This window comes from Drosophila subpulchrella, chromosome 2R, assembly GCF_014743375.2.
Source record: "Drosophila subpulchrella strain 33 F10 #4 breed RU33 chromosome 2R, RU_Dsub_v1.1 Primary Assembly, whole genome shotgun sequence".
In the NCBI taxonomy this organism is placed as follows: Eukaryota; Metazoa; Arthropoda; class Insecta; order Diptera; family Drosophilidae; genus Drosophila; species Drosophila subpulchrella.
Window position 1 is genome coordinate 10207522 of NC_050611.1, and position 23926 is coordinate 10231447.

Sequence of the window (23926 nt, forward strand, 5' to 3'; positions counted from 1 at the left end):
GACCAGGAAAACATTTATGCTCATGATTTTGTAAGATGCAAACCAAATGAAAACAAAATTCTGACAAAGAATACCCAGCTGTCTTTAAACTAACCCAAAATCCCAGAAAAAAACCATCGATCTTTGGGTTATCCCCGATATATTTATATTCGACATTTATGATAACTGTATAGCAATAAATATTTTCAAATACGGCTTTTTTTGTGTGTTTTGTTTTTCAAACTGTAGCATATACATCAAGTTCAAATATATATATTCGTTTATGTAAATACATTAATAATATTTTGATTTCGCAACCAAACGTCTTGCTGTTGTTCAGATTGGTATAAGTATATGCTTGCCCTAAAAGATTTACACATTTATTAAACTCCTTGTATATTAATAATCACATCTATAGATTTGTTAGAGCTTTAAATATTTGTCTTAGTTATGTCCATTTATTGTAAGCACGTTGAAACACATTTATGTATATGTTCATCTGAAGAGTAGACAAGTAATGCGGGGCGAGAGAGAAGTCTCAGATAGTAAGTTACTCCAACGAGTACTTTTTTTTCCTCGCTGTAGGCTAAAATCGTTATATATTGTGTGTTTGCAGATGTGGTGTGTACGCACATCCAAGTCGAACCGAATTGAAGCATTCTAATTCTATCTCTGACTCTGAAGGACTAGCTGCCAATGTGAGCTCTGCTTTCCATGGAATGTCAAGCGAATTAAGTTACTTAAAAAGCTGCTTTTGGATTAATTACTTGTATATCTTGGTTACGCATATGTATATGTATGTTTCGGTTACGATCACGTTTGTACACTTAAACACCCATAAAATTTGTTTCGAAAAAGTCCACTTCACACTGAACATTTAAAACGATATCAATCGGGCCTCAATCGGGCGTCTACTGCGATGAACTGAATCAGAACTGTGTATATATATATCTATGTATCTCTTTAGGTATCTGGTAAACTCTAGTTGGCTGCTGCCGCCTCGAGGGGCGGACAGGAAAATCCATCAAAATATTATGTCCTATATGTGACGACTATTTAGTTTTGAATCAATTGTTTGATTTTCGCTAGTTCAGCATGGTTTGTATTGATTTTTTTTTATTTTTTTTTTGGGCTCATATTTTTATCTTCTCTCTCGGGGTTGCATTACGGTTTTTTTCAATTTCATTTAAGTTTTTTCGATTTTTGTTTTTCTTTTTAAACGCACACAAAAAGACGTTAGGAAAACGCTGGGCGGCAATCTGGAGTAGACCGCTTAGAGTCCGATCTCCCGCATGGCCCTGTACAAGCAGGGGTTCTTCAAGCACTCCCGAGGACCCAGCTGCCGGCCGGGGGATCCCCGCAGGATCATCAGGATGGAGCGGGCCGCCGACTGGCACTCGTTGCTGTCGCCGCAAATGCCATCCGCCTCCGCCAAATACTGATAGTCGCAGGCCACCTGCGAGGCACCCTGCAAAAGGAATATTTTTTTTTTAGTAATTCTTATTTATAGAATTTGGAGGGCTTACAAAATATTATAGCAACTAAACTTCAACCAGCTGAATTTAGTAGTATACTAGCTTAAGCCAATATTTTTAATTTATAAGGTATATTTTAAGTTTTTAAAATTGATTTCCTATTAATATATTTGATCTAAAGATCTTGCGGTATAAAAATTAAAATTAGGATTTTATATATCCAAAGAATTTATTAGATCACTTTTAATCTTATTTCTCTGAAGAATTCGCGTTTGGATATATGTAAGTACTTCCCTATTATTATGTAACACTCCTAGCAACATTTTAAATATTATCTACTTTCTTTCAATTTAAGAAGAAATGTAGGCTATAAATTAAAAATTAATCTTATTTAATTTGAGCTGAAGAATTCGCGGATAACAAATTTTAAATTTTAAATATCCAAAGATTTTATTTCCCTGAAGAATTCGCGTTTCGATAAAGGTACTCCCCTATTATTTCTTTAACTCCTAACAAATAACAAATTTTAAATTTTAAATATGCAAAGATTTCATTTCTCTGAAGAATTCGCGTTTTGATAAAGGTACTCCCCTATTATTTCTTTTACTCCTAGCAAAATTTTAAATATTATCTAAAGCGTTAATCTTATTTGATTTGAGGTGCAGAATTCGCGGATAAACAATTTTTGATTTTATACATCCTAAGAATTAAGTATAAAACTTTAAATCTTATTTCTCCGAAGAATTCGCGTATAGGGACTCCCCTATTATAATGTAATATTCCCAGACATCCTTAATATTATTTAAAATCTTCTAACTCAAGAACAAATGTTTGTTTTTGGCAAAGAGTACTTACACATAAGTAGCAAATTTGGTGAACCCCGCAGAGTGGCAGCAGCTCCTGGTTGATATCCCCGGAGATGAGATCCACGCCCCGACAGCGCTCCGCCATGGACTCAATGATGGGGCACTGATTAGAGCCCACGATGTAGTTCTTGTTGCCCAGATAGGCGTCGTTTAGGGTCTCGTAGGGAGCACTGCCCAGGCTAAGAGCCTCGTCCATGGTGTTCGGCTGCTCCGGGTAGCGCAGGTAGCCACTTCGCTTCTTCTTCTCCATGTCCTTGGGGCGCTTTGAGTCCCTGGAGAATTGGAAACCATTATATTAATATATTTGAGATATTTTCCTTTACTTACTCCGCCAGTTGCTCGGCCTGCTCCTTCTTCACGGACTTCTTGGTCAACCAGTAGTTAGAATCCAATGCATTCTCCTCCGATTCCGGTTCGATGGTGTTACGCATGAGATGATTTTCGTTGTCCACCGATCTCCTCAGCTTGTCCAGGGCCCTACGCATCTTCTCCAGGCTATAAGCGGTTGCCAAACGGGAAAGGACATGGTCCTTGATCCGACGAATATCATCCTTGCTGTTCAGACCCTCGTGGGCTCCAGTATACTTGATGGTCTCGTCGATGATGAAGTCCTCGATGGACTGCAGCTTCTTGTCCATGCTGTCCAGTTTCTCGTTATCGAAGTCTCGCTTCTTTTTCTCCGCATCGGAACTCTCATCGTCGTCCTCGTCATCGTCATTGGCGCTACTGTCATTTTCGCTGCGTTTCTTCAGGTCCCTGTGATAAATTTGAATTAATTAATAGTAACAATTTGCAACTGTTTTAAAAATGTAAGTCTATACACAGATAAAAAAATTGATACCAAAAAAAAATTAAAATACATATGCATTTGGAATTGAAAATGTCCTATGAAATACACTTACAAGTATATAGTAAAAGTAAATATCGTTCTATAGATTTTAAATTTGCTATTAAATATTCAATTCTAAACATATTAAATTACATGATTTAATTTGAAAATATTTAAAACAAAGGTAGAAGTTATTAAATACCTACTATTTATTTGAAGTATTTTTTAATTAAATGAACAAAAATAAGCATATTTAATATAAATAGGAACTAGAAGGGATAAAAACCAAGGGGTAAATATTTAAATTGACCATGAACTTAAGGAATTTGTTCAGTGTATATGCAGTACTCACTCCTTCTTCTGCACCGACTTCTTTTTGCGATCCAATCCAAAGTACTGCGACCAATCGATGGACTTCTTGGCCCGGAGCATTAGGTGGCCCACAGTGGGGGCATGAAGGCGCTTGGAGCCATCATTACCGCCGGATAAAGAGGCAGCAGCCCGTTTCTTCTTGCGCCTTCGCTCCTCCGCCTCCTCCGCTTCCACATCACCCTCGCCATCCTCCTCGTCGAACTCGTCGTGGTCATCCTCATCGGAACTCTCCTCACCTTCCTCGTCGTGCTCATCTGCCTCCGGATCCTCGACATTCTCACCATGTGCGTGATCACTGCGTTTCCGGTGGCGATATTCGGGTGACATTCCAGGCACATGACCACCATGATGACCGGCATGTCCACCATGCTGAACCATTTCACCAGCGCCCGTGGGAGCAGATGTGGTTGCCTCCTTGGGCGTGACATTCACCCGCTGGAAGTTGATCTCCAGTCGCATGTCGCCCACAGCCGTAGCCGTGGCCGTGGCTGGCGGGGATTCGGGTAAATTAGTGGTCACCTTTGGCTGCTCATCCGCCGATCGCTTGCGTTTCTCCTCGGGATGCGATTGGGTTTCACCTGGCTTGCCAAACAGCTCGCTCAGCTCCTGGGCCACTCGCTCATCGGTTCTGCCCAGCGGGGCCTCCGGATTGGCATTGGTGGTGCTCCTCTTGGCCACCGGGAAACGCTTCCTCTTGTCGCCATTGTAGGGCAGCCATGGGAGAACCGGATAGGATCGCTTCTTCTGCATCAACAGGTAGTACGGGGGCACTCGCATTCGCTTCTTCTGCTCGAACAGCTCGGCATCTTGGGGCTCTGGCTCCTGCTGGTTCTTGGCCTGGTCCAGGTGGTGCCACCACTGACGCACTGCATCCCGATCCCTGGCCTCCTCGATCTCGCGCAGAAACTGCTCCGTCAGCTCATTGTGCGCGGGCTCTGCGTTCAATGGCTGGTTCTCGCGCTCCCGGAAGGCCGAGGGTACGGGTCCATCTGGAAGAGATTGTGTGGGAAGGTATATCAAAGGTTAGGCAATTGTTTTTACTAATTTACAGAATTTTTAACCAGAATTTAGGCTTGCAAAATTCATCGGTTTTGATTAAGTTGTTTTTTTAAGCTTCTTTATAGCTAAAGATAGTAAGGATAGCATTTTGTATATAATATATTATTATGTCATTATTATATTATTTTATTTAGCTTGTAGGTAATATATATAAAGCCATATTTATTCAAAATGTATTATCAACTCAAACGAATATATTAAATGTACTTAAGTATACTTTTGTGAACAAATAAAAAAAATATTTAATTTAAAGCAATAATATTTTGTTAATTACTTAGTAGATATTTCTTAAAAAGTATTATTAACTCAAAAGAATATATCAAATTAGATAAAGTACATTTTTCCTTTTCAAATGCAGTGGAGAAACAAAAAGAAAATTCGATTTAGAAAATTAATTTGAAAATGGTTGCACATAAAAACAAACCCCTGCTTTGTATAACATTTATCCCATCTTAGCTTCAATGAAATACGTTTTCCATTATACTAAGATTTTAAACATGATAAATATCTTGATTTTCGACCATTAGTTCGCCCAATCAATGAGCAATGACTTAACTTTGACCTTGGCAAAACCAGAAAGCCTGTCGATAAATCTTGGCCAAGGGTTTGTGTTTGTGTGGAGGACATGCATCAAGTTGTTGGTTGGGCCGGCCATTAAATCAAATGACAGGAAGACAGGCAGGATCTGTCGGCTCTGAGCGGCTTCCAGCTGATTGCATTCATCATCGGGACTCTGGAGCGGACCCTCTGCCATCTTCCCACTCACCACTCACAAGTTAATCGGAGCTAAGTGGTTTTAGCCAGCCCATTGTTGGCCTTATCCACTCCATGCTCCCGCCATTACCATTTGAGCCTCGAGTGGACACATGCTCGCATGGTTAGCTGTCCACAGTTTGGGTCAGGATAATAGCACTTAAGGACTGGGACCCATAAATTATTTTCGGCAATTCGCATTCAAAAGTAGCCACTCTAAGAAGGTGCTAAAACTTTCTATTAGTGCGGCTCTCAATCAAGCTTTTCGTAAAATATTAGGGCTCATTCCCTTAAGAGCATTGCAATTTATTCAGGGCATTCAAATAAAGTAAACATAATGATAGAAACATTTGAAAGCAGAATAAAGTAGAAACAATAATATACACACGAAAATAATAATTTATGATCATTTCAAAGTTACATTTTCTAATTTGATTTTAAAAATTATAATACTTTACTAATACTTTACTAATATTTTTTATAAATATATCTTTTAAGTGCAAAGTAAGTTTCTAAACTGTTTTTACATTTTACATTTAACTGATTTAAATTAAATGGGAATGGCTTATTATATTTATTTTAACTTTCAACTTTCAGGGAGTTTTAAAAAATAAATGTTGTATATATTTCTATATCCTGATGTGATGATTGAACTTTGACGAACCTACTTTTACTACAATTAGTCCAATTAAACCGATTGATCATAGGTATTGTAAAGTAGGGAGTTTTAAAAAATAGATCTTGTATACATATGTATCTACATATATCCTGAGGTGATGATTGAACTTTAACGAACCTACTTTTACTACTTCTAGTCCAATTGAACCGATTAAACTTATGTATCGTAAAGTAGGGAGTTTTAAAAAATAAAACTTGTAAATGTATCTACATATATCCTGAGGTGGTGATTGAACCTTGACGAATCTACTTTTACTACTTCTATTCCAATTAAATCGATTAAACTTAGGTATCGCAAGGTAAGCAATCGAAATAATAAAATGAAATATAATACCATAGTTATATAATACAAAAAGTAGTGATTAAGGTGCTGTGCTATTTGAAGGACCGTCATAGTGGGTATCCATTTCATGGTGCGTGCTTCTGAGTGCCGTAGTTCTTACTTACCGAACTGCTCGTCACGTTCCCGAAAAGAGGAGAAGCGCTTTCTCTTCTCCTCGGCCAGCTGGAGATTACTGGGCCCCAAATCGCCGTTGTCCTCGAATCCTAGTCCCAATCCCAGACCCAGGCCCAATCCCATGTTGCGATCCTGACCGTAGTTGTCCTCGTCGCGTTCTAAGTACTTGCCAAGTGCCTTATTAACTCGATGGCGATTCCGATTCCTATTCTTGCCAAATAAATCGCCATCTGTGCGGGGAGTGGGGGAGGTGGTATTGGTGTGGCCAAAATAGAAAGGAAAAGGAAAAGTAACATCGGTACATGTGACTGTGAGGGGGAAAATCCGGAAAATCTGTGCTTAGGGTTTCGGCTATCCAAGGCACGTGCACTCCTCATGCGGGTTTCCTATTTTTTTTTTCTCCTGCCTTCTCCATCTGCCCGCGATGGATATCACTTTCAGATTTCTGCCACGACCTGCGTTTATGTAACCTATATATACAAGCGGTCGACAGACCATCCTAAGCCACAGGCACATAAATCTAATAATAATATTATATCAACAAAATATTATATCTCAAAATTGGCAAGTAGATACAAAAATGCATCACTGAACACGAAAACGTCAGTGGTTTAAGATTAAAAGGCTTGTGTGTTATGTTTTCCTAAGCGGAAGATGATCTTTAATAAAAATAAACAAAACTTAAGATAAGTTTACCATTATATATGCACTAAAAAATACCTTTGTGAATTATACCACATATTTTTAAAGAATTTCTGGTTTTTGGGCACACTATAATTGAAATTTATATTACCACAGCTTCAAGCCTTTATCTAGATTGATTTACATTCACATTGCTCGCTACAAACAATAAAAGGATATAAATAACCTATAAATAATCAATTATCCAGCTACATAGTTCTTCGTTCAACAAAATCAGGGTAATTAATCAACAAATACAGGGTATGCTTTAAATATTGACAAACTACTACAAAGTAAGAGCGTTTAAAAGGTCCCTCCCTGCGTTGCCTTGAAGGTTAATCAAAGTTCAAATTTCTTGGGGGAATTGCTTGATTAACTTACGCCAGCTAACGTGTGCGGAAAGGTGAAGGTCTTGGCTTTTCCCCAAGGGAATTCAATTTCCCGCCAGATATTCCCACGCCAGCCCACCCCATCTCACTCACCCTCGTCCCAGTCATCCAAAGTTGGCGGCGGTGGGGCATTTAGTGGGTACTTGGCCGCTTCCCGCCGATGCAGTTCATCCACTGCCGCCTGCAGCGAAAAGGCGGCGGTGCGCTGCGGAACCGCTTGGATGCACTGCACCACCGCCAGGAGCACCACCACAAATCGGATGGCCATTGCCTCGCTAGCTGCTGCCTCCTCACTCTCGCTCGGTCACTAGGGCTCTAGTTCTAAATCTGCAAGTATGGATACAAAGTAATATGATATAATAATTATTATTAGCAAATTAAATACCATATAAAAACATAATGCTGTTATAATAATGAAGATAATACTTGTACATAAATAATTGACCTATATCCTGTGGCATCATATGGTCTTAAAATATTTATTTGATATTAATTTTAGTTTTCCATAATAATTTATGTAAATTTTGATATTTTTAATTTTTGCTTTTAATACTTCCAACATAAATGATCATAATAATGATCATGATAATAATTGAAGATAAATAATTGACCTATATGCTGTGGCATCATATGGTCATAAAAAATGTATTTGGTTTTTATTTTAGTTATCATAATAAGCTTATCATAATAAGCTATCATAATAAGCTAATAAGTTATCATAATAAGCTTTGAATACTTATAACATAATTGATCAAAACATTTATACAAAGATAATAATTGAAAGTTAATAATTGACCTAAGATATATGCTCTTAAATATGGACTTAAAGTATGTTGCTATATTTATTTTAGTTTTCATAATAAGGTATGTAAGTGTATTTATATTGCTTGATTTCTCTGGAGTATAATTATAACTATATACAAATTATCCATAAATCCATATGTTGGTTAAAACTGATCTTCTTTTTGGTCCCCAGAGCTTTTTTATTAACCGAATGTTAATGCAAAAGTAGGTTTTTAACTTAAGATAAGTAACTAAACAAGTCTTACATTAACACTTTAATTTTTCATTATGATAATAATTATAATAATTAAAGCAATAATACTTTACTTTACTCTTTAAGAAATAATACTTGAGTACTATAATAATAATAATGTAATAATTTTTCTACTTTTGATATAATTATTTATCATTTTCAAGAGATTGAGAATGTTATTACTTAATACAAAAAGCATTATGGCTTTAGAAAAAACTCCCTTGAATGGTGAAACTTTTTCCATCGATTAATATAAATGGGAAAAGCTGTGTTAGAGAAAAACCAGTTAAACGGTGGAAAAAAAAGCATTGAAAGGGATTTTAATGCCCGACACGTTTCCGACAGGTGCGTAAAAACTTTTAATTACATTTGCACTTTAAAGAAAGGTCCTTTCTCTGCACGTATGTGTGTGTGGGTGGAGCTTGTGCTGGTATTTGTGAGTGTGTATCAGGTGTCATCTTTTCGCGGCCACTTGATGGCGTGTGAAATTCCATATTTCCCCGCTTAATTATGCAAACGAGCAGCAGGTACCCCAAATACCCGACTATATAGTATCCTGCCGAAGGTATTTGAGTAATCTGCCCATCTCACGGTGACTGACTAATGAAGCAAATCCCTCAGCATCATGCATATAGAAAGGACAACCAGGGCATATAAAATAAATCAATAAAATTCCAATGTGCCTGCAAATATCCAGCATTGTTGGCAAATTAGAGGGGGAACCTTTGGCATTCTTGGTCGCTGACAAAAGCCAGGCTGACAATTATGGGAAAGTTGAATTGCTGCTCGGATGCCAACTGCCATTGAAATGCTCATCCCGTCTTTCTCCGCTTTCTCTACGCTTTCTCTCCACTTTTCTGCGATTTTTTCTCGGTTTTATGGTGGCGCACATAAGTATGCTACGCATTTCTGAGAACAGAATGTATGTGGGACTTGGAAGGAAAATATATGGTAATCACATAGTGCCTCCCACCACTCGGCTCCATAGTTCTTCTCACTTATCTCGTACCTGTGGCCACGCTTGCTTTTCATTTCTCCCTTCCATTAAATGTCAAGGCAGCCGCAGCCGTCGCTTTTCATTCGCTTTTCTTTGGCTTTTTCCAGCGCTTTTCTATGGCCACTCCCGTCCTGGTGGAGAACCCTATTTGCGTCTCGCCCCCAGCTGTTCTGTGGGTTCGGTGCTGGCCCCCTCATTGTATTACTGCTGCTTGACTGGCTTTTGTCTAAGGCAACCAGTCCCCTAGTTGTTGATGTTTTTGTGTCTGTGCCTCCGCTCTAATCCAGATTAAACGCAGCTGCATAGAGCAGATTTCATTTCCCTTCAATTGCAATGGGGTTTGCTTTCAAGACACTCGCCTGTTGCTCGGGGTGATGCAGCTGCAGACCCTCTGAACTTGCGGAGCACTTAAGTTGCTCAGAGGATTTCGTTTTAGCTACTCTGTATCACATCGTATGAATCGGAAAATTAAAACTCATTCTTCTATGGTTCAGAATGCTTAAAGTCTCTCAACTTAACTCAAATTTGAAAAGTGGTTATGTTATAGAATCAAGTTAAATGATTTACATATCTTAAAGTATTATTTTCATAAAGCTTTAATAAAATTCCTATATAAATCTATGCTTTTTCAACACTTAATATTTATTTTTGTTGAATTCCCTTTTTTAATAAATTGATTGTTTTTGAAAATCTTATGTAGCATTATAAAAAAAAGGTTCATAATAATATAAAAATCGGAAGCTAAATATTATTAGAACTATCTACTAACGAAACAGTTTTAGTGGCCAGCAGGGCGTATGATTAATATAAATACATATGTGCTGTTAAACCCACAATGCAATTTTAAATTGAAAAAATGATTAAATATAAAATAGTTTCATCTGCAAAAACAATATTTAAAATAATAAATATTAAGTGGCAAGCCGCTAATATGAACCATTTTCTCGAAAACCCACAAAAAAATATAATATATGCTCTAAATAATATATTAATCACTGTAAAATAACAATAATAAATGATTGCCCTATCATTTAGATATATCTTAATGCTATATCTCTATAATCCCCCTTTTGTTAGCTTATGATTTTAACTATAAAATAGCATTAGATAATAATAATTTTTAAATATATGGAACACATACTCTCCAAAAATTATAAGAACAAACAAATTTCAAAATGAATAAATAAGATTTAGTTGTGCAGTCAATTAAGTTATTAAGAACAACTATTCTGCAAGGTTCGGCGTTTCAAATCTGTATTCAGGACGCATGAATTATATAAAGCCATTGCTTTTCAACCCGTACATTAAGTTCCGGGAAATAAAGACTTCAAGAAATGCGGGCTAGCATGGGAATCAGAGCATCCAGAGCCTCACGGGGCGTATGATTAATATTGAGTGATGCCTGTGTCTTCTCGGGTTTCCCTACATCAAACGGAGTCAGTGCTAATAATTCATCGAGTTTCAGTGGAAGAGCATCTCCTCCCCGGCAATCTGATTTCCAGACCGAACAAATGCGACCCAGCAGGGCATTTAAATTAGCGCCCTAATTGAATTTGTCGCAGCAACCATGGATACTACCATTCTATATGTATATACGTATTATATGCCAGATCCTTTCTGTGAAAATTGGGACAAATTGAATCGGGCTTTTGGCCGGCGGACTAAGTGAATGCATTCTGTCGGCAGAGGAAGAGTCTAATTAGGGGGGCCGGAAAAAGCTTTCAGGCTTTAAATATTTAAAGCCAACAAAGGCGATGTCCTGTCCTCGGGGAGGCTAGCAACTTGTTAGCCAAGTTTTTTGCCAGCATGTGTGTATGTATCATTTATTCAGGCAACTGCCCGAGGTATTTTGTCAACAGGCCAACAAACAATTCCGCAGTTCCATTGTCCAATTAGCGAATTCCAGAGAGTTGCAAATAATAAATTATACGCAATTGTTTTGCCTCTGGTTGTTGCTCCCACGCATAAAAAATATATATATACGTATGCACACGCCCACCAGCAGCGAAATCAATGGAAATGGAAAATCCTCTGCAACATTTGCGTAATTTTCCTGCCCTCCGCACACAGAACACTGCCCGAAAAAGTTGCACTTTTCTCAACTCACTTGTATTGCTTTTATTATATTGTTTGCTTGTTTCGCGTCGTTCGAGTGCAGTTTTCCGTGCGAATTTTCAACTTTTCTGCCAGACACTTTTCACAACATGGCGTCACGCCTACGCCAGAACCACAAAGGAAGCGCTCGTCGCTGTTAGCCAGTAGCCACTGTACCTGTATCACCTCTGTGCTCACCCAAGGCGGAACCAAGAGTGTCGGCCAGTCTCTGGAGCTTCCATGTTTTATACAGGACCCGCGAGGACCGACAGGACACGAAGCTCTTCGGGAGCCTCGTCCTCGTGTGTGGGAGTTGGAAACGGGGAAAAAGGGGGGAAGGCAGGAGGGAGGCACGGAGAGAAAGCTTTCAGCTGCAGCCAAGCTTCGGCGAAAGACAAATTCAATACTATCAAATAGTGAACATTCATATCTCAACAAATTCTATAAATAATACTATTATAGAATTTGAAAGTATCGAAAAAATATGGAAAAAACATATGACATTATCTTAAAGAGTCCTGACTGTATTATATTTATATGTATTTCCGTTACTCATAGAGTAAAAAGGTATATTAGACTCGTCGGAAAGTATGTAACCGGTAGAAGAAGGCGTTTCCGACCCTATAAAAATATTATTTTCTATAATCTTGATCAGGACAGATTTTGGAAACCATAAAAACTATAAAATTGTGATTTGGCATGCAGATTCTTGAGGTTCTTGCGTAGCGCATGACACTAAAACCTGTCTACATTGCCTGCTTACATTTTTGAAGACTTTGATAAAGTATAAATGATATTATGTTTTGATTATAAATATCTATATACATGCCAAATGGTTTGAATCGGAGCAACCATTAAAAAGTTAAAACCAAATAAAGAAATCAACGCTAGGTGGCGCAGTGGTGTGGTGTGAAATCTTGGGAACAGTCGCTTTTCTGCTTGCATATCTCCATCTCCCTCGCACTCAGTCTAGCTGAGTAACGGGTATCTGATAGTCGAGGCCATCGACTACAGGTTTCTCCCTTGTTTTGTAATCAATCATTACCAATGATGATATACCTTTTATTTAGTTTTCAAAAACAAACTACTAAATACGCACAACACATTTATTGTTTTAACCAGAAATGGGAAAAGCCACTCAGTTCATTGTGGGCTTAATCGGCGCCATGGGCGCCTTTTGCCTGGGCGCAGTTATCGGATGGTCGGGACCCGTGGAGACTGAAGTCAAGTACTTGGGGGCCTACGACTTTTACCCGGACACAACGGAATGGGGACTGGTGGGATCCCTGATGACCCTGGGAGCCGCCTTTTCCTGCATTCCGGTGGGCGTGCTCATCGGAAAAATCGGGAGGAAGACGACGATGCTGAGCCTGCTGCCACCGTTCTTCATCGGCTGGCTGCTGATCATTCTGGCGGTGCACATATCCATGCTGCTGATCGGACGCTTCGTGGTGGGATTCTGCGGCGGAGGCTTCTGTGTGGCGGGTCCCATGTACACCACCGAAATAGCCGAGATCCAGTATCGCGGCATCATGGGCTGTTTCTTTCAGCTGTTGATCGTTAATGGCGTTCTGTATGCCTTCATCGTGGGTGCCTTTGCGAACACCCTTTACTTCAGCATTGCCTGTGCCATTTGGCCCATTATCTATTTCCTTATGTTTATGTGGATGCCGGAATCGCCTGTTTATCTGGCCCAAAAGGGCAAGACGGAGAAGGCGGAGAAATCACTGCGATTCCTTCGGGGCAAGGATGCGGATGTGAGCGGCGAGCTGAAGGACATGTCCGCCGAGGGCCAAAAGGAGGCGACCAGTACGGGGAAATTGCTCTGCCGAAAGGTCACGCTCAAGGGCCTCTTCCTCTCCATTTTTCTGATGATCTTCCAGCAGATGACCGGCATCAATGCGATCATTTTCTATAGTACATTTATTTTCCAGACAGCGGGATCCACACTGGAACCTCGATTCTCTACGATTATAGTCGGCGTGGTGATGGTGGTCTCCACCGTGATCTCGATCGTACTGATCGAAAGACTGGGTCGCAAGTTATTGCTGCTCATTTCTTCTGCCATGATGGGTGTTAGCACCCTTATAATGGCCCTTTACTTTGGCCTGCTGATGACGTCTGGAGTCGGCTGGTTGGCCCTAATGGCCGTCTGCACTTTCATCATCGGCTTCTCGATGGGATTCGGACCCATTCCCTGGGTGATGATGGCCGAGCTTTTCGCGGAGGATGTTAAAGCACTGGCAGGATCGATAGCCGGAACTACAAATTGGCTGTGTGCTTTCATCGTTACCCTGCTGTTTCCGGTTTTGAATCTCCATATCGGAGCTGCCGCCTGTTTTGGAATATTCTGTGGCTTTGCGGTGGCCGCCTTTTTGTTTGTGCTCTTCCTGATTCCCGAGACGAGGGGCAAGACCCTCAATGAGATCCAGGCCAAGTTGGGCGAGAAGAAGGAGTCTTGAAACCCAGAAACTAACCACTCGGACCTTACTCAAAATGTTTCAAGAAACATATCTAAGATCAATACTCTTGCCAAAATCTACTTTAAGTACGTGTTATATTCAAGATTCCTATAGACTGCTATAGAAAATCAGTAGTACATTTTTCGGTCTCTTTGGAGATATATATATATATGAACTATAATAAATTATATGTACATATTTAAGGGGCGAGGAGTTCCGGTGATTTATATTTTGATATTTTTTAAGGTAAGTCCAAAGAAATCCGATAAAAATATCAGTAAAATAAATAAATCTGAATTTTTTACACGTTGGGTATCCTTTTTAAAGAGTTCGCTGTTTTCATTGTCTTATCGAACCAAAGAAAAGGAATTCTTCAGGAAAGGATGTCCAAAAACCCAGCGATTTGAAATTATTTATTTTAGATCCAAATTCTTTCTTATTTCTATAACCCATATTTCTTATAACCCAAATTCACCAAATTTAATATATTGTACAAGCTGCGTAATAGAAAGAAAGAATAATATTTCGAATCACAGCGTTGATCGAAACATTCTGTCAATTCAAGCAGAGTTCTATCACAAAAATGTATCAGCCCCTTACGTTTCTTAATTCTTATGTTAAAAGCTTAATTCAACATCCAGTTTTCAGTGATAATTTAATGATATGAAATATTCTTAATCAAATCATAATTAGTTTTAGCATTAATCAAATTATGGTTTTCTACAAAGAATTTGTAACCAGTCTACAATTGCGGGAAACGAAGGTTTAAAAAAATACCAACAATCAACTAAAAATATCTTTGGCATATGACTTAGTTGATCAAAACATATTTCTAGTATTGACATATAACATTCTTATAAATATATTTAGTTGTCACCTGTTGACTGCCATGGTGACTGTACACATAATTTGTTGACTTACCATTCCGGACAACCCAGTTCTTGCAGATCGGCCAGCCAGGACGATACTTGCGATACGGAGTAAAAGTCAACCCGCACTGCACCGAAACCAGAAAAGAACTGTAAATTATCTGGCTGTGCAACCAAAAATAAATGCACCTCGATGCGGATGAAATCCGAGGGGTAAAAAGGGAATAGCCAGGTAAATAGGCGAAAGCTTCCCGGCCGACCGACTGGCATTTCCCCATCGATTTCGGGTCCGGGTTCGATTTCCCGGCCAGTGCGCATGGCCAGGAACATGTGACGAGCTGCAGCTGGGGATTATGTACACACGTTCTGTACGTACGTTCTGGCCAGGCCGAGAGCACATACCGATTCCGGGAACGAACTGTTGCTCCCCATAACCAGGAGCCCAGTCATTTACCAGCCCATTCCCAGCCACCTGTTACTCCGCCCGCTCGCCAATCGGCCTGCATTTGCCATACAATTATTTCCGGCGCTGGCAATCGACATTCGCCTCTGGGGTGGACGTTACTGGAAAATAATCCCACTTGAATTGCATTTACTAACAAAATAACGATGCCTGGAGCACTCGAAAAATGTTTATGTGCGTGGAGTAATGAGGAGAACCACTCCAAATCATAAAGTATGTGATACTTTGATTTATTAGCTATTATAAGCCGCGGTGAGAAGATCCTATTATTACAATAAAATGATTTAAATGGGATTTAACTTATGAAATTTAATGCGATTTCCACTTATAATTTAAATGTATAATAGACCCATTTTTAAGGGATGCACTTGAATTTAATAAGTTTTCTTTTCTTTATTAAATATAATTGGGTCAAAGTACTATTGTTATTAAATAAAATATATTTTTTAAACCTACCTTACTTAAAAGGAATTTATCAATACAAGTCTTAGTTGCTGTGTCAATTATTTTAACACACAATATCTATTTGATAATTGATAATTGATTATTAGAGCAATCAAGCTTATCACAACAACAGCATAATATTTTCATGTGCATGCTATGTGTATGCGTGATTTATGTATAAACTGATGACTGTACTTTTGGACCCTGGTAATCTCCGTCATTCGTTCCCCTCCTCGAAGGTCCAATTGTCGGAGTTCCGGGAACCGGGTGGCCTGGTTCTCCAGGTGCCCGAAAAGGAAAGGGGGAAATCCGGAGCGCGATGCTTTCCTGTGGTTACCATGACAATGATGCAGATGCTGCCCGGGACAGGAGCTCCCGCTCCGGATATTATCCAGCTGCAATGCTTCTCCCCGGCCCTTTGACGAACCTCCTATTACGATTTTTAATAAAGAACACCACATGCTGGAATTTCATTTGGGACCAGGCAAACAAGCAATGGAATCAAAACTATACGGCTGAATGCAGTATATTAAACAAATATCTAAGTAAAAATAAAAATATTTCAGATTGTAAATCCCCAACTTTTCATCGTATTTTAATATGAACCAACGTTTTAGAGACATTTTTCTTAAGTTAAACTATATTTTTTATTCACTTTTTCAGCGTACAGTTAAAGTCGAAGGAGTATATACAAAATAAATATGAAATATGATTCAGATTGAGATTAGGTTATGAGTGACTAAGACTAGGGACTACGAACTAATGGATCCACGCTGGCGATGAATCGCATTCACGAGCAGTCGCGGGGACTACTAAAGCTTAAGCTGTTACTATCTGTTTTGACCACGGATAATCTCACATTACACATTACACCTTGAAGATGCCAAAGTAGCTTCGGTTATTCGACTCCCGCAGAACGGCATTGCGATCGTTGTGGATGTCCTTCAGGTGGATCCGCTCATTCCTCTCCAGGTGGATCAACCCGCTGGTGTGACAGGTGTGCACCTTGTTGGGCATATTCGTGGGCACCGTGTTCAGGCACTGCAGGAAGGGAGTGTCTCCTTGGAAGACGATGAAGCCGTTCTGGTCGTGCGAATTGTTATAGCATATCTGGGCGTATACGTAATATAGGCCTGGATTCATCACCGTCAAGACGCCATCGCGCGTTTGAAAGTGTCCCTGATAAGAGTTATTCTCGTTATCATTTCCGATATACATGTCTCCATGATAGCCTGTCGAATTTTAAAAGGGAAATTTATTAAAGTGGACAACTAAGCCTTGTCAGATAAAGAATCCTACCCGAACTTCCTTGGTGTCGTCTTCTGCTGCTCAGGTGAAAATGGGCGGCTGGCTTCGAGTCCTGGGATCTGGCTGAAATTAGAGATTCACCTGGAAATTAACAGAGGTGCGAATTGAGATTTGGTTTTCGGTTTTTGCCAATTGTATTTCGGTTTTCTGGACTACACACCTTTTCGGACCAACAGGTGACGATGACGGGAATGCATTCTGCGACGATGATGAAGGGTAGTTGAGCTGTAGATGAAAGATAAGTTTTAATAGGTACTAGGGTAGTTAAATATTAACCTTATTTTACCCTAATCTTATTAATAATTTATTGGTTATTGTTTGAAATGTAGGATTTTTTTATAATGGCTATAAGAAATTATTCGACAAAATATTTTTTAGTTATTATTTTATTAAAATGAACCTTATTTAGCTAAGTAAAAATTAAATTTGCTAATGTTAAATTTGTTAATAAACTTAATTTTTATAAGGCAATTAAATGTTTTGTCTTTAAACTACATTTTTATTACAAATAGACTAACTTCAGATTTTTCCTTTCATTGAAAAGCAAGAAATTTAATTAATTTCTTGTGGTGAAATGTGGTATTTGTATTAAATGCCTATAATTTTATTTGTTTTATATTTTTACGGCTTTTATTTTGACTGTCGCTTAATTTTCAAATAACTTTTTTCTCACCTCTCCTTGGAAGCAGCTTCACTGGATGACTTTTCCTGCAGCTCCGTGTGGTTTCCCTGAATATTCTGCTGCTCATTGCTAGCATCGGCAATCGAGCGAGATTTTCTGTGGTGGGGGAAAATCAAATATTATTTTAAGACCAATTAAAATCCCTGAAAAGTTCCGCCATGCTCACCTCTCGATCTTCTTTTTGTGTGCATTATAGTTGGTAAAGTCATCGAAAACATTGTCATCATTGGAGGCGGATGAGGAACTATCAGTTTCGCCGGCAGTCTCCGCTGTGGTCTTCGAAGTGGGCGTGGTCTCAGAGTGTGTATAGTCGTAGTCGTCATAACTTGAGACGCCATCATCTACAGAGCTATAGCTATCGTCGTCGTCCTCCTCCCCAACTGCCATGGGATCCAGGCCATCATCATCATCCTCATCGTCCTCGTCCGTGAGGCCATCCACCTTTTTCGGATAGTCGATGAGCGCATTTTCGTACTGCAAGGAAGAGATGGGGTCAGCATTTTGGGTCAAAACACTTGGCCAAGTACGTGACTGCAGCTGGCACAGTCCTGGCACATATCTCACATTCATTTGGGACGTTCATTTTTAGACACACGCCCGCAGCAAAAGCTGTTTCGTCATCATCCTAATTGATGGCGCCTTCCTCAGAAACATAATATATATATGTACATATATATTTAAAAGCGAAAAAACAACTCTCAAGAGAATTGCCTATACAGATGCCCAGCCATCAAAATATAAATAAATCTTAAAATCTTGAAACGATCTCTGGCCATTAGGCCATTTGATGAGATCCGATCAATCGTCACATAAAACCGAAGGCAATCGCTCGCCTTGAACGACTATATTTACGGATAGTCTCTTCTAGTTTTCCTGAATTATTGGGGCTTTTGCCTTTTGTCACTTGAGGATTTGTATCTCATAAATTACGCGGACCGGCTGGCGCCTTATCCATGCCAAATGTATATCATACTTTAATTAAGTGTTTCTCTGGGAAAAGAGACATTATAAAAAAAATAAATTATCACAATTCCCCACACGCATTTTGTAAGGGAGCTAAGAAACAGCTGAAGAACAAAAAAAACAGATGAAATCGCTCCGAAATTATATTTTAGCACATATTTCTATAAATATTTGTCTCGGTCCCACACAAAAACCACAAAGTATGTCTGGCATTCTTTTTAAAGAGCAGCGCTTGCCTTACCGACTAAAAAGTACCTCATGTGTATTTATGTAGCTAAAAAAAAATTCAATAAAATCTTTAAACCGCATAAAAACAAATTGTTCAAACCTTAATAATTACACAACAGACCATTATACCCCCATTAAAAACTCAAGTATTCGCCTCTGGGAATAACAAAATTATTTCCGACTTTGTAAACAATGTGAGATCTTTATTTGCCTCAGGCAAATACAAAAAATGATGCTTGAGATAGCTCACCTCCTTTTGGAACTCGTCGATCTCATCCAGATAGTTGATGCCCAATCGCTGTTGAAGATTATCGACGACTCGCTTCAGACTCTTCAACTCCTTGTCCAGATGCGTGACCCGCGATGTCTGCCAGATCTGGAAAGTAATTCAATTGATATAGACTTATCGCAACTCGTTTCTAATCATTCAGCCATCAGCACTTTGGCAATCAATTTAATCAGCCCCAATTAAACATCTATAGTGTGTGTATCAGCTCGTCATATAACACCCAGGGCCGCGAACTTTTGACACCCGAAAATATATAAAACATAACTGAACAAACAGATAGAAGAGAGACGAGACTTTCTGGGGGAATACGTCGCGGTTCCGACAACGCCACCACTCAGGCACATAATCTGCTTAATGGATCATTAACATTCGGGCCGCGCAAAAGTCTTATATACAGACACTTCTCATTTTTCCACTGGCACCCGAAATCAGAAAAGAATGGCTCAACTTGAGCCACCACATATGTAGGTACAAATAAAAACTTGTACTGAATTCTTGTATAAATTATGGGCAGTACGGCGACCCGAGAAACTTGTTTGAGGCTCGTGGCTTGAGTTACGGATTCCAGTAAACCACTTTCCATTAGGGCTTATCGACCGATCTGTAGATCGATCGTAGCGCCTGCAGTGTGTCACTTTCCCAGAGGCCTCCACATGATGAGGGTCATGCTTTGAGGTCACTTTCATTGGATGTCAGTGATTTGGAAGGGGGCAGCAAAATTGAATTAAACCCAGAAAAACTTCAAGACTTAACAGAGATTTATGAGGAAAACCAAACTTATGGCAGACGTCAGTGGCTGAAGCCAATCATTTACAAGTCAATTGTCAATTGTACGATTTCCGTTCACTTAAACCAAAGTTGAGTGGGTCATGTGGGATTTTTTAAGGAAGCGGTCGATTCAGCACTAGAATCTTAATTCTTTGCAATTCAAATCCGCATTTCCGTAGAGTCATTTTCAAAGTTATCAGCGGAATAAAACAGAAAAACATGACCCAACATCCCAGTCAAAGATTTATCGGTTTTGAGTGCATGAATAGAAAAATCCCCAGTGGCATTTAAATTGGTTCAACGAAAACAAAACAGACATGTACCGATAAACATTTCTCTAGCATCTGCATCCGCTTTATTTGGATTGGCCGGATCATTAGGAGCTGATTTGGCCTAAAGACGTGTCGGTGATGACATCGATTGATCAGCCAAGAGACCGGCGACTCTTCTGCTCTAAATATAGTTTCATGCCAAATTATAGTTAACCTATCTGCGACGGTCACGGATCATAAAATCTGTTTTCATTTCAATTTATGCATTCGGGGGGTATTTCGTTTTTAATTTGGCATCAACAATGACTTTGTGACAAACAGATCTATAAGCAGAAGCGTGCCAGAGGTTAAATATTCATTTTTAGATTGCGATTTCGGGGGTGTCTATATATGTTGAACGGTTGTTAAAGTCCAATTTGCATTTATACTTATTCGCAAGCTACTGAAATAAACATTTCCGAAGAATAGGAGTCTAGAGGGCAGTTCATGGCTAAATGGGCTCTTTTTGCTTTACTGAAAAAAATCTTGTTTCGAATTTGAAAATAAAACTCGTTTCAGACAGATAGCGCATGCCGTCGTCATAATCATAAATTATTTTCTCTAACTAACAAAATAAACCATTCTGGGAATTATGATTAAAACTAAGCCAAAACTCCTGTCAACTGGCTATATTTGCTCAGCGTAATAATTTAAAATGATTGTGGGATATTTAACTGGTTTTAAAAAATTACCTAAAACGGTCATACGACGCCCAAGATATCATTTAACAACAAAGCCAATAACGACTCATTCGTATCTTTATTCTGGGAAACACCCCACAATAACTGATACCTTTGAATTTCGAACCAATCATTGATTGCCACACGGTAACAACAAATTAAGTTCTTTATAATGAAGATATAAATAATAATAATAAAGATATTTCATAATGATATTTTTGAACAATAAATGCGGTATTAAATAGAAAGAAAAAGTAGTAAAATCAAATTTACTCATGACTAAATGGCAGAAAACCTTATCTATGGTACTGAAAGATACAATGAAAACATTATAAAAACGAATACAATCTGGGTGACACAGACATCTCTAAGGGAGAAGTTCGGCTAGAATTCCTAAGTAAATCAGTACAAATTCGAAACGAAATCGGGCCGAGGAGATTTTTCTGCATTGTCACGGTTAAGTTATAGTTAAACTTCAAAATTATAAAGAGATAATATTATCTTATCGTAACAAATAACATATATAATATTATTAATATAAAAAAAAAATATTACTGTATCTATAACTTAAAATGAGATTGGTGAGATAAATCTTTTGGTACTTAGTTTAGATATAGAACATTGCTATGCCGTAATAAAGGGAATATTTGGTATGTAAAGTACTGCAATTAATGGTTTACAATATTTGATCTTGGCAGATCTGTTGACTGTGGTATCTTCTCGGGCTTGCTTACCGTTAGAGCTAGAATGGCAACGACCAGACCCAGTCCGATGAACCCCAAAACAAAGGGGATCATCTGGCGGGTGCGTCGCTGGGCGGTCGCCGTGCTGGCCGCCTTGGCCGGAAAACCATCGTTGGCACTCGTTGGCGTTATGAACGGCTTGAGGGTCTCGGCAGTCATAATTGATGAACACTGCGGATCTTAGAGCGGCCGGGGCCGGGGCCTCCAGATACGGATGATATTAATGACGATCTTGCCCACCCACTCAAGGGCACTCGGCAGCTGTTCGCACTCGAGCTTTGTCGCACTATATACACTATATATGAACTTTATTTATGTACCATATAACACAAGCACTCGGAACACCCTCACAAACAGTTGATAAACTGTAACATCTATATAGATAAACCTCTCGGACTCCTGGCGATGCCCTTTTGAGAGATGATATGATGATTCTTTGTCTAGACGGGCAGATTTTCTTCGCGCTGTGGACTGTTTTTCCCTTCCGCGATCGGCAATTTGCACAAGAGAGCTGCGAGAACGAGTTTCGCGAGATATTTTTCTCGTTTTATCAGTTCTTGTCGGAGATAAAAGCCATGCGAAAACACAGTGTTTACGAAGAGCTGCACTTTATATTTTTAGTAATTGGCCCGATGGCGAAATTCGATCTTGGTAGTTACTTGGTAACTTGGTAACTGAAACGGTTTACTTTTTTCTGCTGAGCACGCACGCACGCGCTCGCTTTCGATCTCAGATTTTACCGGTTTTTTTTGAACGTCTGTTCGCGTCGGCGGTTCGAAAGAGAATGATTTGAATTGAGTTGAGAACGGGAACTGAATTGAATTGAGCTAACGGCACTTGATCTCTCATGCGCGTGCAGGCAGACGAGCAAGCGAGATAGAGCAAGTCGGCCCATCTCCCTCTCTCACATGTCGAGGATGCGGGGCATACTTAAGGGCGCCTGCGCTATTTACTTTGTGTAATTAATTTTTCGCAAGGCTCTCCCGGGGGTGGTGTTTCTGGTGGTACAGTGGGCACTGGATAAAGAATATAGGACCATAACATACAAAAAAATTAAAATTCTTTTAAATGATATCAGAAAGATACTAGCCAAGATCGAAACGTACAAATTGAAAATTTTTTCCATCTTCAGTCATTTTTTATCCAAAAACATTGTTCTTGAATTGAGAAAATTCGTTCTTAAGAACCGTGTAAGTACATTTTGGTATCAATGTTCTCAATATTAGAAGAAAATGGTGAGAAGATAAAAGTTAAATTGAGTTTACTTAAAATCTTTTAAGTATACACTACGGACTGAACTAATAGTTTATTTGTTGAGATATATAATGTACATACATAACTACCGCCAATTCAACTTGATTCGAGCAAAATATGAGTTAAGATTATGCTATCCCTTTCTTTATGCATCAATAATATACCTTTTCCAAGATGCAAACGGGATGATAGTCCCACATTTTAAAGTATTTTAAGAGTTTCATTGAGTTTTATCATAATTTCTAGACGAGTTAAGATAATGCTTTCCCTTTATTTATGCATCCCCCTGGTTTGTATCCCCTTTAAATTATATTTTAGATTTTAAAATTATCTAAAATAAACTTGTATTTAAAATTGTTCTTAGTCAATATATACTGTCATTCGGTTACCCTTGTCGATCGTAAGTAGCAAAGCATGTTTGACTTTTTACGCAGTGTTTTCCATTGATTCCTTTATTTCTTTTTAAATGTGTGTTTCGGGTATTTAAAACCTCCCCCTGGGTTTGAATAGGGGTTGTTTGATTGCTTTTTGAAAACTGCACCACAGTAAGCAATTGGGCTTCACATCCCTAGGGTTTCTTTTTTCTTGTGGCTTGCTTTGTTGAGGCTCCCTTTATGACTTTGACATTGAACAGATCCCCGAACTTCGATCCCCGAGGCGCAGCTAATTGGCTTCCGAAATCCGTCGAATTGCTGACAAAACCCGTAGATAAGCCACTGTACTTTTAGAATTTCATTAAAATCGTATTTGTTATAACTAAGCGTGCTCGTCGGCTTATCGCCGCCATTGGTAAGTAC

General features: G+C 39.0%; 3 protein-coding genes across 7 annotated transcripts; 1 reads left to right on the forward strand and 2 right to left on the reverse strand.

Annotated features, from left to right (window-relative positions):
* Nucleotides 1-1098: 1098 nt before the first annotated feature.
* On the reverse strand, nucleotides 1099-15184 carry LOC119550243 (histone acetyltransferase KAT6A). 4 transcript variants are annotated; one of them, XM_037858815.1, is made up of 7 exons: nucleotides 15049-15184; nucleotides 7632-7865; nucleotides 6459-6698; nucleotides 3502-4510; nucleotides 2648-3076; nucleotides 2310-2592; nucleotides 1099-1447 (listed from the first exon to the last, which is right to left on the reverse strand). In XM_037858815.1, the coding sequence occupies exons 2-7, from the start codon at nucleotides 7804-7806 to the stop codon at nucleotides 1253-1255; spliced, it is 2331 nt and encodes a 776-aa protein (XP_037714743.1). In that variant the 5' UTR covers nucleotides 7807-7865; nucleotides 15049-15184; the 3' UTR covers nucleotides 1099-1252. The 4 variants fall into 4 exon arrangements, with proteins under 4 accessions (XP_037714743.1, XP_037714744.1, XP_037714741.1 ...); XM_037858816.1 differs by lacking the exon at nucleotides 15049-15184 and adding an exon at nucleotides 11843-11871; XM_037858813.1 differs by lacking the exon at nucleotides 15049-15184 and adding an exon at nucleotides 11679-11868.
* Nucleotides 12722-14330, forward strand: LOC119550244 (facilitated trehalose transporter Tret1). Its single transcript, XM_037858818.1, has one exon. The coding sequence runs from the start codon at nucleotides 12790-12792 to the stop codon at nucleotides 14125-14127; it is 1338 nt and encodes a 445-aa protein (XP_037714746.1). The 5' UTR covers nucleotides 12722-12789; the 3' UTR covers nucleotides 14128-14330.
* Nucleotides 15185-16531: 1347 nt separating the features above from the next.
* On the reverse strand, nucleotides 16532-22663 carry LOC119551648 (protein eiger). 2 transcript variants are annotated; one of them, XM_037861083.1, is made up of 7 exons: nucleotides 21867-22663; nucleotides 19335-19460; nucleotides 18060-18367; nucleotides 17885-17989; nucleotides 17372-17436; nucleotides 17203-17274; nucleotides 16532-17135 (listed from the first exon to the last, which is right to left on the reverse strand). In XM_037861083.1, exons 1-7 carry the CDS (start codon nucleotides 22032-22034, stop codon nucleotides 16771-16773), a joined length of 1209 nt encoding a protein of 402 aa, XP_037717011.1. In that variant the 5' UTR covers nucleotides 22035-22663; the 3' UTR covers nucleotides 16532-16770. The 2 variants fall into 2 exon arrangements, with proteins under 2 accessions (XP_037717011.1, XP_037717010.1); XM_037861082.1 differs by having other exon boundaries at nucleotides 17203-17292.
* Nucleotides 22664-23926: the final 1263 nt, after the last annotated feature.

Coding starts and splice junctions, on each gene's coding strand:
- LOC119550243 (XM_037858815.1), bottom strand. CDS start 7,806: ATGGCCATCCGATTTGTGGTGGTGCTCCTGGCGGTGGTGCAGTGCATC. Junction 6,699..7,631: donor TTTGGATGACTGGGACGAGG/GTGAGTGAGATG, acceptor CTCCCCGCACAG/ATGGCGATTTATTTGGCAAG. Junction 3,077..3,501: donor AAGTCGGTGCAGAAGAAGGA/GTGAGTACTGCA, acceptor AATTTATCACAG/GGACCTGAAGAAACGCAGCG.
- LOC119550244 (XM_037858818.1), top strand. CDS start 12,790: ATGGGAAAAGCCACTCAGTTCATTGTGGGCTTAATCGGCGCCATGGGC.
- LOC119551648 (XM_037861082.1), bottom strand. CDS start 22,034: ATGACTGCCGAGACCCTCAAGCCGTTCATAACGCCAACGAGTGCCAAC. Junction 17,990..18,059: donor CACAAAAAGAAGATCGAGAG/GTGAGCATGGCG, acceptor CCCCCACCACAG/AAAATCTCGCTCGATTGCCG. Junction 17,136..17,202: donor ACGACACCAAGGAAGTTCGG/GTAGGATTCTTT, acceptor AAAATTCGACAG/GCTATCATGGAGACATGTAT.